At 43.0% G+C, this 14,467-nt stretch overlaps 1 protein-coding gene across 8 annotated transcripts in view; it reads right to left on the reverse strand.

Annotated features, from left to right (window-relative positions):
* Positions 1-9,813: 9,813 nt before the first annotated feature.
* Positions 9,814-14,467, reverse strand: part of Disp1 (dispatched RND transporter family member 1) — a 150,309-nt gene continuing 145,655 nt past the window's right edge. For all 8 annotated transcript variants that reach the window (XM_048358153.1, XM_048358150.1, XM_048358151.1 and 5 more), the window contains one exon: positions 9,814-13,451. In XM_048358153.1, coding sequence (XP_048214110.1) covers positions 9,837-13,451 — 3,615 coding nt within the window. In that variant the 3' untranslated portion in view covers positions 9,814-9,836. The remainder of the gene's footprint in view (positions 13,452-14,467) is intronic.

Below are 14,467 nucleotides of genomic sequence, written 5' to 3' on the forward strand. Positions count from 1 at the left end.
TGTGTCCTAGCAGCTCCTCACCCCCTACCCCCTCCCCACCAAGGACAGGGGTGGCACCACCAGGCCTTCAACTCGTGAAAGCAGGTTGCCTACGGTGGGCAGGGAAGCAGCAAGAAGAAGCTAGGCCTGCCTCAGGTATGCTTGGCTCACAAATCTTCTAGAACTCACACCAACCCCCTTGGCCTTCCACAGAAGACTGGCCACTTCTCTCTGGTTTCTACACTTGATGGGAATGTTGAGCTGAGCCAGACAAGAAACTGGCCCTGATGGTCACCCTGCTAGCTGACACTGGACAGATGTGGCTGGGCAGTGCCCTGTGCCATGCAGGCTAGTGCTTCCTGAATGCACCAAGCCCTGGGAATGGGTCTATCTACCTACAAATAAGCTCCAGCACCCGACTCCAGGGCAAGCCCCAAGTGACCACATCCCCAATGTCAGAAGCTTTGCTTCTAAATATAGCACACACCTAGTTGGCTTGAAAGATGTACCCCCATTTCTCTCCCTCTAGCCACATCCCCCAGAGTTTACACTGATGGTTGAGCATTCCCCATTGGGCAGTTAACACACACACACACTCAACATGCAATTATTGCTCTCTTAGTCAGTATTTCATTTTTATTAAGCTTAGTTCACTACAGGATGAAAAATAATTTTGCCTCAAACTCCAAAGACAACAGATTATTATAGATTACTGACCCCAAGACTGGCCTCTCATGGTCTAGGTGGGAGAGCGCCCTCCACACTGGCTTCACAAACGCTGTACTTGATGAGCTATCTTAAATTGGCTGTGCAGATAGGACTCTATCTCAGAGTTCTTCCTTAAGATATGACTCCCCTACTGTGCAACAACCCTCAAGACTAGAACCTTCTTTGTAAGTTGGGCCTCTGAATCCACCTCCTATTATTCATGTGGACAAAGAGTCTAGGACAAGCCCCAGGCTGTGTGAACTCCAGCCAAGATTCTGTCTCTTTATGTTATTCTCCAGTTCTTAACATTAACAGATCATATTCTCTGAAGAAATCAAAGCTTTAAACACGTCTTCTTATCCCTCCCTCTCTCCACCCCTGTACTTACATTCTTTCTTCCCTCTCAGCTAGGCAGGGAGGAATTCGGCCTCACCCTTCTTGGTCTCATCCATTGTGTGTTTTGGCTGAGGTGTTTCACTGTTAGCATTTGCTGAGAAGGAGATATTTCAGAGGTTATGAGGCCTAGATACAATTACTAGAATATTTACAAAATAATAGATGATAAAATGGCTTTGAGACAGAATAGAAAAGTCTAAGGATCTTGAACATGATGGGAATTCATTAATCTCGAGGAAGCAAAAACTAGGATACTTTATTTTCTGTCTATCCCCATCCTATATTAGAAGCTGAGAGGGAAGGTTAAGAAATTTTTATTCTAAATAGATGTATAATATTCAAATATTTTATTGACAACTCCCTTTTTCATTCAGCAATATATGATGGGAATCATTACATCTTAATTTATAAAATGAACATTGTTCTTTTTAACAGCTACAAAATAGCCCCCAAGTTTATTCAGCTTGGGTTCTGTTGGTGGACCTTTGTTGTGTCCAATTCTTGGGGTGAATATCCCTATGTATGTATTGAGCACATTCATACTGTTAATTCTGGAGGCACATTTTCTAGAAGTCTGACTCTTTGATCACAGACTAAACATTCACAACCTTGACAGAATCTGCCTTTCCAGAATGATGGGGTGATTTGTATGTTCCCAACACTGCCCGTCTTGATAAAATCCTAGCCAATTTCATAGATTAAAATGGCAAGTCATCCAGTGAGTACAATTGCCCATTTACATTCTTCCTTTTTAGAGTGTCCGTTTATATTATCTGTCCACTTTTCTATTGGCTTCCTGTTTTAGATTGGTGTGATAGAGATATCCCTCTGGTGATAGGGTTGTCAAATTGTTTTCCTTCAGGCACTCATTTGTTTGTCTTTGGTAATGATTTGCTTATTACTCAGAGCCCCTGGGAGGCAGCAGCGCTGTCTTGTTCAGGCACCAATAACCCAGGAGCAGCTGGCTCTGAGCAGGCCCTCAGCAGTGTCTGTTGGATAAATCACTGGATCTGTACATGGGTGACAGAACAATACAGAAAGCCCGTCTATATTAGCAAAAACTCTTTTGAGTTAAGGGATTCTAAAATTGTGTATGTTCTAGAAAATGTCAATTGTGCCTATTCATTTCTGAGAGCTTTATCTTTAGTTTGTGGTAGAGAAGCCTGGGTTTTGCTTTTTCAGTAACTAGGTATTATGGCTTTCAAAATGAACCTGAAATAAGCATCTTGTCTCCAAAATTATGAAACAAACTGGGCACCAGTCGCTAAGTCAGAAGGCTGAGATCTGAGGATCACGGTTCAAAGTCAGCCCAAGCAGGAAAATCTGTGGGGCTCTTATCTCCAAATATCCACCCAAAAGCCAGATGAGAAGCTATGGCTCAAGTAGCAGAGACCTAGCTTTGAGCAAAAAAAGCTCATGGACAGCAGCCAGGCCCTGAGTTTAAGCCCCAGGAGTGGCACAAAAAAAAAAAAAAAAAAAAAAGGAAGAAAGAGAAAAGAAATGAAGAACCAAATACAACTGTCCATATGCACAAATAACAAATAAAAACTAGAAAAGTATATCTACCTTGAATAGGAATTGAATACAGAGGCAGGCTAGTGAAGAATTGTATTAAAGAGTGGTGATCATATGGAGTGTTAAAATCAAGAGAAAATCAAGAAGCCTTACCATTAGTCATGGCAGGCTTAAATGTCAGGCAAACCCCCGCCAGATGAGTCATCAAGTTAGGTCCCTAAACACAACCTCACCATCTATAAGTAGTGAAAAGTATTTGCCTAGACTACATCAATGATCCAGCCACTTAGACTTTTATCCTTTTACTTATTCATTCAAAACTTGTTAGCTGACATCTTACAGTGAAGACAGATTAAATTTCAACAATGATGCATATGTAAGTGGGAGTAGAAATGTCTTATTTAGTGAAGACAGTGTACACTGAGATGTTGCTAAATGGTAGAGGACTCATAAGATGTTCAAGATGCAAGGCCTGGGTCTGATCCTCAGCCTCCCTGCCTCCCTGCCTCTCTCCCTCCCTCCCTCCCTCCCTCCCTCCCTCCCTCCCTCCCTCCCTCCCTCCCTCCCTCCCTCCCTCCCTGTCTCTCTTTCCATAGTACTGGGGTTTGAAATCAGGCTTCATGCTTGCTAGATGGGCACTCTACCACTTGAGCCACACTTTCAACCCAGCTTTTTGATGTTAGTTTGGAGATGGGAGTTTAGTGAACTTTCTACTCTGGCTGGTTTTGATCCTTCACATCTTAGCTTCCTGAGTAGCTAAGAGTATAGGTGTGAGCTACAGTTTCAGGCTTTTTTAGTAAAACAAAACAACAACAACAAAAAAGCACAGTGGTGGTCACAGTGAGACATATTGGCATGGAATAGTCTTTATTATATTGACGTATTATAACATATATTCAAACTGAAAACACATGTACACACATTCATAAACCATGTGATATACATACACACACACACACACACACACACACACACACACTTATTTGTAATGCAGGCAAACATGACCACAGCATGTGTGCCAGTCACAGGATGTGCTTTAATGAAGACAGTGGGATCATAATTATTGCCACAGTAAGGGTTACACAGCAGTTTTTTAACATATCTCTTTCAGACCTCACATCCTGCGAGGACGTCATTAACATAGTTTATAGATGATGAAGTTGAGGTACTACAAAGCAGCTGGTCTTGATCTTCAATATTGGTCATTAGAATAAAAAAACAAAAGAATGCAGATGCATACAGGCGTGATTGTAAAATGCTTGAGCTTCTTTGAATCTTAATTTCAACATTTTTCACATCTCCTATTTTATTTTTCAAATGGGGTTCTTGCCACATTGCTCAAACTCCCAAGCCCAAAGGATTGTCTCACCTTAGCCTCCAAAGTAGCCAGGACTACAGGCACCATGTCCAGATAGATCTGTTTATGATTATGATGCTTTATTTTGGTTGGTCATGGTGCTTGAACTCAGGGCCTGGGTACTGTCCCTAAATTTATTTATTTATTTATTTTTGCCAGTCCTGGGGTTTGGACTCAGGGCCTGAGCACTGTCCCTGGCTTCTTTTTGCTCAAGGTAGCACTCTAACTCTTGAGCCACAGAGCCACTTCCAGTTTTCTGTTTATGTGGTGCTGAGGAATCAAACCCAGGGCTTCATGCATACAAGGCAAGCACTATCCCACTAAGCCACATTCCCAAGCCCCCCTGAGCTCTTTTGCTCAAGGCTAGCCCTATACCACTTGGAGCCACAGCACCACTTCCTATTTTATTGTTTTCATTTTAATCTTACTTGTGCAACTATTTGCTGTGCAAAGCCATTCTTTACAGGGGACATAGGTATTGGGTTCTCAGCACATCAGCCTGGTGGAAGGCAGAGGTTCTTGGTCATTAGTGGCCCTTTCCACAGGCCCTGAGTGCAAAGGACTTAAAGTCAAGTTTTGTCACCAAGTGGAATGAAGAGCCTGCCCTCGTCAGGCTAATGAGGGAGACACAGAAGTAAGCAGGCAACAGTACCAGGGCAACAGGCTGCAATGGTGAGGCCTGATGTCAGGGAAGAGAAGATAGTTCACTTCTTCCTACTCTGATCAGGTTGAAAGTGAGACAAATGAGGGTGCCTGTCATTTCCATTATGATGGCTGAAGGACCTAGCCCAGGTATGAAATCCATATACAGAGACTCTAAATGCCTTCTCTCCACCTCTGAGGCTCACAATAAACTTTCCTACCCTCCTATGGTTTATAACAATCAGCTTGTAGATGGGAAAAAAAGTCTATTTTTGTTTCCAGGACAGGATTTGTGCCTTAAACTGGTTTTGTGAATCATACTCATTTACAGAAATGGTTGGGTTTCATCTGTCCCTGGCTTTCCTGAGAGTAACAGGTAGATATTTACTACAGTACTATACAACTTTTCATCATTGGCAACAAAGACATTCACTGAAGGAATCCCCCTTATCTGATGATGGGAATCCAGGCTCCTTTTCAGGCTAGGGCAAAGAAATTCAAGTTGGGATCTGGGATGGAATTGTTCAGCAGCCCAAGATTATTCAATACATATCTCTTTCCATCTGACATCTATGAGTAATAAGACATATACCAGTATGCTAAAGGTAAAGAGAACAAGCTCTAGAAAAGAACAATGCAGATCAACTTCACTTTCCCTGTGGCTAATGTGAGATACTTGATTAATGTTCAAGCCTTTCTTCAGTCCTCTCTGTAAGAAGAGATTTTGCTGGAGCAATTTTGCAAAGACTGTGGCTTTCTGCACTCCCTCCTCCTAGGCTGCAGTGAGAAAGGAGCCTTGACTGCTGCTAGAACAGAGAGACAAGGTAGAAAAATAGAGCTAGCCAGGGTGGGGAATCCAAGAAAGATGTCATTTTTGTCATCCTCATCTAGCATTTACAACATCTGGTAAGATGTTACCTAGAGATAATCCTATTATACCTTTTTTTAGTTGCCTTTGTTTTGTTTTTGTCTTTTGGCCCCCTAAGCCAAACTCAGGGCTGTGCATTTGCCAGGCAAATGCTCTTCTACTGAGCTAAATCCCCAACCCCACCTGCTTTTAAAATTGAGTTTTGTAATGTCCATATTACATTGCAAAACCAGTGACATTAAGTTTTGTTTTTCAATTCTAGCACTTTGTTTTCTTAGGTAGGCTAAGTATGCTCTTTCTAATCTTGTTTAGATTATTAATTTACTTAACAAATCCTTTGCCCTTTAAAATTTCAATCTGTACAAGGTCTTGTGTTCAATCCTAGCACTACAAAACAAAATACAAACAAAATGTGCAATGTGCACCCCATTTTAACAGTGTGGGGAGAAGAGTGGGTGTGCTGATTGCCATCTCCCCCTCCCTCCCTTCTAGGATAGGAGCTCTGAGCTTTGGTGCAAAGCTGAAGTTGAGCCCCTGAATTAGCTTCTTACTCAAAAAACGGTACATCGTTTTCAATGTTAGCAACAAGAACATGTTAGAAAAACATCCAAGGGAGAGCTCTTTCTTGGGTGATGACTTCCAGAATATGATTGCTTTATTCTATGTCCTGTCCCACCCCACCTCCTGAACAGCTGTAGCAACTCTCACATCCTCTGCATATCAGGAAAGCACCCTCAGGAGCACAAATGTCTCCCAGGCTCCCCCATGGCCCAGCTGCCCTTCGTGCTGTCAACTTCCTGATCTGATGACTTCCACTGCAGATAGAGACCCTGGGGAACGTTCCCCCTAGTTACTTAGTGAGTTCTGGAGCACACACACCCTCTGGTTGACAAAGTTAATGGAAAGAGAAATGCCTTCTCTCTTCTTTTCAAAATATACAATTATGGTAGTTACAACAAAATGCATACTGTTACAATCAGAGCCATAAGATTCTACTAACCAACCCTGAGTATGTATTCTTTCTACTTTTCCTATATACTTAACACAAAGATGTGAAAACCTCTTAAGTGTATGAAGACAATGTGTAATACAAATGGCTAACAACAACAACAAAAAACAACCTGAATGCAATTGGAAATAAGTTAAATACCAGCAAACGTTTGGAAAGATACACTCTGGTATGAAGAGTATTTGGATATGCTAGCTCCTTTGGCATTAAAAAAAAAAAAGAACACACAAAAAGCTCATGATTTCAACAAATGCTACTTTTTTTTTGCTATGTCTGAACTTGATGTAAAGCCCCCAAATGAGTCTTTTTTTTTTTTTTTAACACAGGTCTAATATTTTTCCTCTAAAATGACTCTCCTCATTAGGGTGAAAAGATACAGCTGTTTTTGAAGTCACTTTCCTCAGATTTAATTCTAAGAACATCAGAAGTGCTGTTGGCAAGGTGTGTCCACACAAGGCTGGGGACCGGGACTTCCTAGCCCTTCCTCATCTCCTGCAGATTACATTTTTGAAACTGTTATTCACATCTCTCCCTGCAAAAGTTATCAAGATTGGAGCACAGATTATTGAAGTTAAATTTAATAACTGCCTAGACTTATCTAAGATCTGAATCTTGAAGCAATTATACACAAGTGTACATGCATGCTAAGGAAGCTGTGGAATTCCTTCACACAATAAAACCACTCCTGTTTTTTAAGTCTTGCTCTCCCTTGTGTCTACTTCTCTAACAGAGATTGAAAAGGTGACTGGGAAAGGTCGAGGGCAAAATTGCTAACATGGACTTTTAAAAAACGAAAAGATGTGTTCTGTTGTAACAAACGCATGCAAGTCTTTTCCATCACCAACCACCTTCCACGTTCCACATACTTCTCAGGGAGAGGTGTTTATTTAGACAGTACTGAGGTTTGAACTCAGGGCTTTGTACTTGCTAGGCAGGTGTTCTATCACTTTATTAAAGCATACCTCTAGCCTTTTAAAAGTTATTTTTCCAGATACAGTCCTGCTTTTTGCCCAGTTGGACTTGAGATGCAATCCTTCTACCTGTACTTGCAGTGTAGCTAGCAAATCACAGATATTCATTGCTATGCCTGGCTTGATTGAGAAGGAGTCTTGACAATTTTTGCCAAGGCTATCCTTGAACCACTATCCTCTTGACTTCTGCCTCTTGAGTAGCTGGGGTTATAAATGGGAACCAATGCAACCAGTGCAAATGATTTAAGTGTGTCTTAAAAATATGTGTACACACACATTATAAATGGCAACCAATGCAACCAGTGCAAATGATTAAGTGTGTCTTAAAAATGTGTACACACACACACACACACACCTTAGTGGGATGCTGGTCTTTCACACCTATAATCCTAGATACTTAGGATGAGATCTGAGGATTGTGGTTTGAAGCCAGCCCAGGCAGAAAAGTTCAAGACTCTGATTTCTGAGTAACCACCCAAAACCCAGAAGTGGAACAGTGGTTCAGGTAGTACAGTGCTAGCCTTGAGCCAAAAAAGCTCAGGGACAGTGACCAGACCCTGAGTTCAAGCCCCAGGACTGGCGTCCTCCTCACAAAAAAATCATGTGCCTCTTCTCTTGGGGACTAGACTTCCTTGTGGGGGTGCTATCAGAGTCTATCTGGGGACTATTCCTGCACAAGGCATTGAGCAACCAACCAGGGGAGACCTAAACTGCTCCACTGGTGTGTGGCTGGAAGAAGCCAGTGAGCTGGGGATGCCAGAGGCAGAATGTGATCATCACTGCTTTCAAATATCTGAAGGGAGGGGATATCCTGTGGCAGAAAGATCAGAGCTGTTTGCTTTCATTCTAGGGATTTGAATGAGGACCAACTGGTAGAAAACCAACAGATTTTGACTCAATCAAGGTAGACACGTACTGAGTTCTTTGGCGCAAGCATTCAAGCCCAAACTGGAAAGCTACTTAACAGAAATGTTTTCTGGGTTGGAGTCAGTGCTCTCGAAGGTCCCTTCCAGCTCTCGGCAGCTTTTATTTTTCAAGCCCTAGGATAATACAGATCAGTTTAGAAACTTCTTAAGAGATTAACCAATATAACATATAACTTTTAAAAGAAATCTTTTCTAAATGTAGAAATATTCCCATTAGATTCTTTAGGGGGCCAAACCAGAGGTTTGGAGGAAGCAGAGTGCAGTGGGCTCTGCCTGTAAGGGCTGGAATGCCTTAGTATCAGATGACAGGCTGTGATGGGCTATGTCATCTGAAGCATTACCCCAAAAGCATGCTCCAACAGCTCAGTTACTGCAGACTGATTTAACTCAAGATACACGGTGTCACTTAAGATCCTGCCCGAAGGCTTAGCATTTCCAGGTGTTAGCAGCACAATGAAGTCACCCTAACACATTTTGAGACATGGCTTAACATAGAGGGAGAAGCCTATGGGACACAGTCCATTAAGGAAGGCCAGAGATGGAAGCAAAGTTTCATATAAGAGCCCTTACTCTAAAGACTTCAAGCAGCTAGGACACATCTGATGTAGGTCTACCTTTATCACTGTGCAGTTTATCTTCTGGAATGAAGTACTTTGTGGATGATTGATCACATTGCTTCATTCATGCTCCTCTTTTTGTGGCACTAATGTGATTGTGGCCTGGCCCAAGATTATGTCTATGGCTCCTAGATTGGTAGGTAAGATAATGGAACAACTGTGCCTATTTGGTTAATGTGGAAAAGATAGCAATTTGGACATAAATGTGTCTCTGTTCGCAAGAGTCTACTCATGCAAACAAGTAGAATTTACTATTAAGGTGCTTGATAATCTTTAAATGAAGCATCAACAAAAGTACACATTTTAATGTTGTTTAGCTCCTGGATTTTAACTGAAGTAGTAATTCTACTTGAAGGGTAATTTCTAGTAATTATGTTGAGCAATCTCAGTTTTGCTTACTGCCAACCATATGCATCAGAATAAAGATATCAGGTAAATAAGGGTGCTCAAGATCCATTAATTTAGATTTAGACTCACCACTGTAGTAGGAGAGCGGGAGAGACGATTTCAGACTAGGTACAAATGTAAACACCTTCTTGAATGATAAAAGAGGTGACCTTGATTAAGATGCACTGTACTCATAAACTGACATTCTGAATTGAAATCCCTTTGCACAATTACATAATAAAAGTCTCGAAATAAAAAAAAATCCAGTTATCAATGAATCCAATAATGTAAATGTACTCATTAGATTTGTGAGTTCATTAATTGTTCAAATGGAATGTTTTTTTAAAATAAGGTAAAGCATACCAGTTCCTGCATTTTGGATATCCTTTCTAAGCTTCTGGCTTTTACTTCCATTTCAAAGAATGACTGAGGCACTGGTTCAGACATTAATGCTATATTTATTATAGTGTTTTTATCAACAAACTTTCACCAGACAGTTCTGAGTGTGATAATACAGCAGGCACATTGGCTTCAAGGTTTGGCAACTGACAGTCCACAGAATTGCATTTCACTCTCACAATTCTGCCACAATTCTGAGGATTGTGTGGGCAGGACCTATATCTAGCCTCTTCCATTAAATGATTAAATATGAATTTTGGTTCACTCTGACTTAAATGTTCTGAGTTTGCCATTACATCAGTCTGTGATGAGCTCTGTTCCACGTTCCTCTGTGCCTTGTCGATCTGACTTGGTAAATCAGAGACCTTGGCTTCAGTCCCTCCAGGACCCTCCACATTCCCCATGTCCTTATTTGTACAGAGTCTCCTCTGGTTACTTTCAGGGTCACAACATGCTTTTTGTAAAGCTCCAGTGCTCCTGCAGGCTGGTGGAGAGCAGGCTGCCACCCTCGGGAGATGTTCTTCTATGCTCTGAAGACTGTGTACACTGGCTTTACCAACTTTTTCTTGGGTCTGAATGTGCTGCACTGGGTGGAGGAAGCAATTCCTGGGCAGAGAATTCTGTATTGCAGGTGGCTGCCCTCGGCCCTGGAGGCAGGGGCAGTGGTGCATGTGTGGGATGGGATGCATGAGTCCCTCAGCAGCTTGGTGGGTGGCTGTCAGAGGTGCTACCCCATTCTGGATCTGGACAAAGCTGCTGGCAGGAGGGGCACGTTGGTGGCACAAGTTGTCGCCTATCTGCTGGCAGGGGTGTGGGCCATATTCTAAGCGTCTATATGCATTTGGGCAGCTACATCTCTGGTTCAGAGAGAAGAAGTGACACATGGTGTGCTGCTCCAGAGCAGGCGGTAACAAGGCAGAGCTTGGCTCAGTTTTGGTGCTTTTGTTCCGTTCATTATGGTAGGCAGAGTGCACAGGCATCCCTAAACTCTTTGCTTGGCTGTTGAAAAATTCAGAGCAGATGTGTGTCTCTTCATAAGCGGTCTTCTCCAAGGCAGTACAGCTGTGGGATGCCAGAGGTTCTAGTTCATAAAACTCATGCTCCAGTTCAGATTTTTGGCCCCTGGGATCTAAATGGTAAGCATTCACGGTATGAGTTTTGCTTTGTTCCTTGTCACGAGGATTGGTAGACAAGGCATGGGAAAAGGCACTGCACTGTAGTTTTTTGGGTAAAGGAATCTGACCACAGGTTCCCTGTGGTCCAAGGCACCGACACATGCACTGGAAAAAGAAGGTGGCAAAGGCCCAGCTGATACACATGATGAGCATCATGAAGGTGCCCAGCTGGGTATAGGCCAGGACTGTGGAGGGCATCATCATGGCCCCAGCCACAAAGGTGGTCAGAGCGGCCATGGCAATTGCAGAGCCCATGCGACTCAGAGAGAAGATCACTTTGCCTTCACGGTCGGGATCTGGAGCCAAGCGGTAGGCGACCCCATAATGGACAGCAAAGTCCACAGATAAACCGACTGCAACTGAAATGGTGACAGACTCCAAGACATTCAGCTCCCAGCCCAGCAAGACAAGAGAACCGACAGTAACAAATATGGTCCCAGCTATGGAGATGATGGCATAGAGGCTTATGATGATATTCCACGTCGTCAGCAGCATCACACTAAATGCCACAGCCACGGAGAGCCCCATGGCGATCAGGGTACCATCAGAGAGGCTGTCCTGGAGGTCGTAGAACTCCAAATTGCTGACAAACCAGCCATTGCTGAGGCCCTCGGGTGCAGAACTCAGTTCGCTGGAAATCCATGAGTCTACCTCTCTGTAAAACTGATGCATCTTCTCGTAAGCCAGGGTGAAGAGGTAGGTACTTTGGAACTCGAGCACAACTGCCCTGATAGTATCATTGATGTCAAACCTTGGTCCTGGAGTCTTGCTATCCAAGTGGTACCCTGTGCTCCTTTCCAGCTCCATGATGGCTCTTTTGATGCACAGTTCGAAGATCTCCTGTTTATAGGGGAAGCTCCAGTGGCTGCAGCACGGGTACACAGCCGGCTCCTCACAGTCCTGGTTCTCCATCCATTGTTTGAAGGTCTCAATGAAGCAGCTGGTAAAGTCCTGCTCATCAGTCTGGTAGAAGAAAGTTTGGTTTCGCAGTTTTTGACAGAAATGTAGAATCCAGGCCTGGGAAGCTGGGCTGGCAATATTGAAAGTGCTATCTAGTGTCAGCTTCCCTTTACTTTTGGGATTTAGGGGATTGCCACTATCTTCTGGGGACACACCCCAGATGACTGTAATGGGCATGTGCAGCTCCTCTCCGTGGTGAACACGTTCAAACATGAAAAGCTTCTTGTACTCAGCGTCGTAACGTTCAAAAGGATGGGACGACCTGAACACCTGGAACTCAGATAACTCCAAGGAGGGCAGCTTCATCTTTGGGTTTATACACACAATGTAGGCCCCGCCTACAGTTAAGGCAAGGAACCAGAAGAGCCAAAGGTAGCGAAACTTAATGACAATGCATGGCAACACTTTTTCAAAAAAAATCCGAGAGGCTTCTGAAATGGCAAAAAGCACTTTATGGCACTTCTGGCAAGCTGCTGTCCAGCAGCTTTTGTTATCATACATTTGCTGCTGAGGCTTCCGGAAGCAAGTGAATATATTGAGGAGGTATCGCTCATGCAGAACCACAACGGCGGGAAGCCACGTGACCATCAAGACATAATTCACCAATATAGCTGTCCCCGCATACACCCCGAAGCATCTGATTGCTGTAATATTGCTAACATAGTTAGCATAAAAGGCGGCGGCAGTGGTAAAACTGGTGACGAACATGGAGAGTGCGGCATGTTGCAGGGTGATGCTCACAGTTTCTGAGGTTTCCGCGTGAGGCTTGTCAAATTTGGTGTAGTTCCAGACATCGCACAGTACAAAAGCATCATCGGCTCCAATTCCAACCAAAATAATGAGTGCAGTGAGGTTCATAAAAGGGAAAAATTCAAAGTTAAATACGACGCGATAGAGAAAGTAGGACACGATCAGGGAACTGATTATCGCAAACATTGTCATGAGAGTGATAAACATGGACTTGGTATAGACACACATGACCAGAAGGACAATCACAATGGCGATGGCAGGATACACAGTATCCATGAGAAGATAATCTTGAAACAAACTGTGTTTGATACCAAACTCGATCCCGGTGACGGTTGTGATGCCGTCAGAAGAGTTCCAGTTTTCGAAGTTGTCCAGGTAAATGTTCATCATACTTTCTCCTTTTTCGGTGGGGGAGAAGAGCATGCTGTACTTTAAAGCCGGCATGGCATAGTCAGCTGACTTGGGGCTCATGAAGTCCTTGTCCACCAAGTAGTGGAGGATCTGGTACACAGCATTGTACTTGGTACATTTGCGTGGCACGTTGGTGCACTTGAGCTGATCTTTTCTTCTGGCTGCCATGTCCCAGCAGTCTGGCCCCAGGGTGCCATTTTGGTAGTGTTTGGCACAGGTCCGAAGCAGCTTCAGTGTATGAGAAACATCTCGCTCAACAATTTTCTGACAAGATGATCTATTGTTCAGTATGGCAATGTAGTTCCCCAGCGTCCAGCTGGGGCAGCAGGAAGCAGCTGTGGTTCTCTGGCAGAGATCACCGAACTGCGGATGAGATCTGATCTGCAGAGAAATATATGCAGGATTGGAGTTTAAATGGATGCATGCCTGGGAACATCATCATTGCCTGGATGCACCAGGGAAATTACCAAAGCTAAATAATTATCTTCCTAAGTTAGGTATCAGTTTGCTATACAACATGAGATTTTTACCACTCCTCTCAATCAATCTACTATGACAGGGCACCTTATGAGTTATTTTATTTATTTATTTTACCAGGAAACCAGGTAAATGTGTATCATGCTCTCTCCTTTCTCTATAGGGGAGAAGAGCATGTTATACTTTAAAGCTGGCATAGCATAGTCAGCTGACTTGGGGATGACTATGGAAATGACATAGAAGCGGGAAGCAATGTCAACAAGGGTTCCAAGGGTTGAGTTTGGTGAGGGAGATAAAATTAATATCTACTTAGAAAACAAGTTCTTTTTCCAATCACCATAGAAAGCAATAAATACAGCAAACAGCTTCTGATTTTTATGTATTCACAAGATTAAGAAAACAATGGCCCAACTGATGCATTTTTGCTTTTCAAATATATCTGTATCTCAAATATACTTGTATTTTAAATACATTTTTGATTAAAACTTTTAGTTATGGGGCTGGGAATATGGCCTAGCATCAAGAGTGCTTGCGTCCTATACATGAAGGCCTGGGTTCGATTCCTCAGCATCACATATACAGAAAATGGCCAGAAGTGGTACTGTGGCTCAAGTGGCAGAGTGCTAGCCTTGAGCAAAAAGAAGCCAGGGACAGTGCTCAGGCCCTGAGTCCAAGGCCCAGGACTGGCCAAAAAGCAAAAACAAAAAACTTTTAGTTATCAGTATGATTTTTTTTAATTGGCAAAGGTATCTCAAGCCAACACAGAGGGAAACAAAGATGCTACTTGACAACTACTATGATCTGAACATTTATACTCCCAAATTCCTGTTACTCTGCAGTGTGACAAAATGAGAGGCAGAGCCTTTGGGAGGTGATTAACGAGATTAGTGTCCTTGTAAAGATGGCTCCAGAGAACTGTA

This window comes from Perognathus longimembris, chromosome 11 (genome assembly GCF_023159225.1).
Source record: "Perognathus longimembris pacificus isolate PPM17 chromosome 11, ASM2315922v1, whole genome shotgun sequence".
NCBI classification, from domain to species: Eukaryota; Metazoa; Chordata; class Mammalia; order Rodentia; family Heteromyidae; genus Perognathus; species Perognathus longimembris.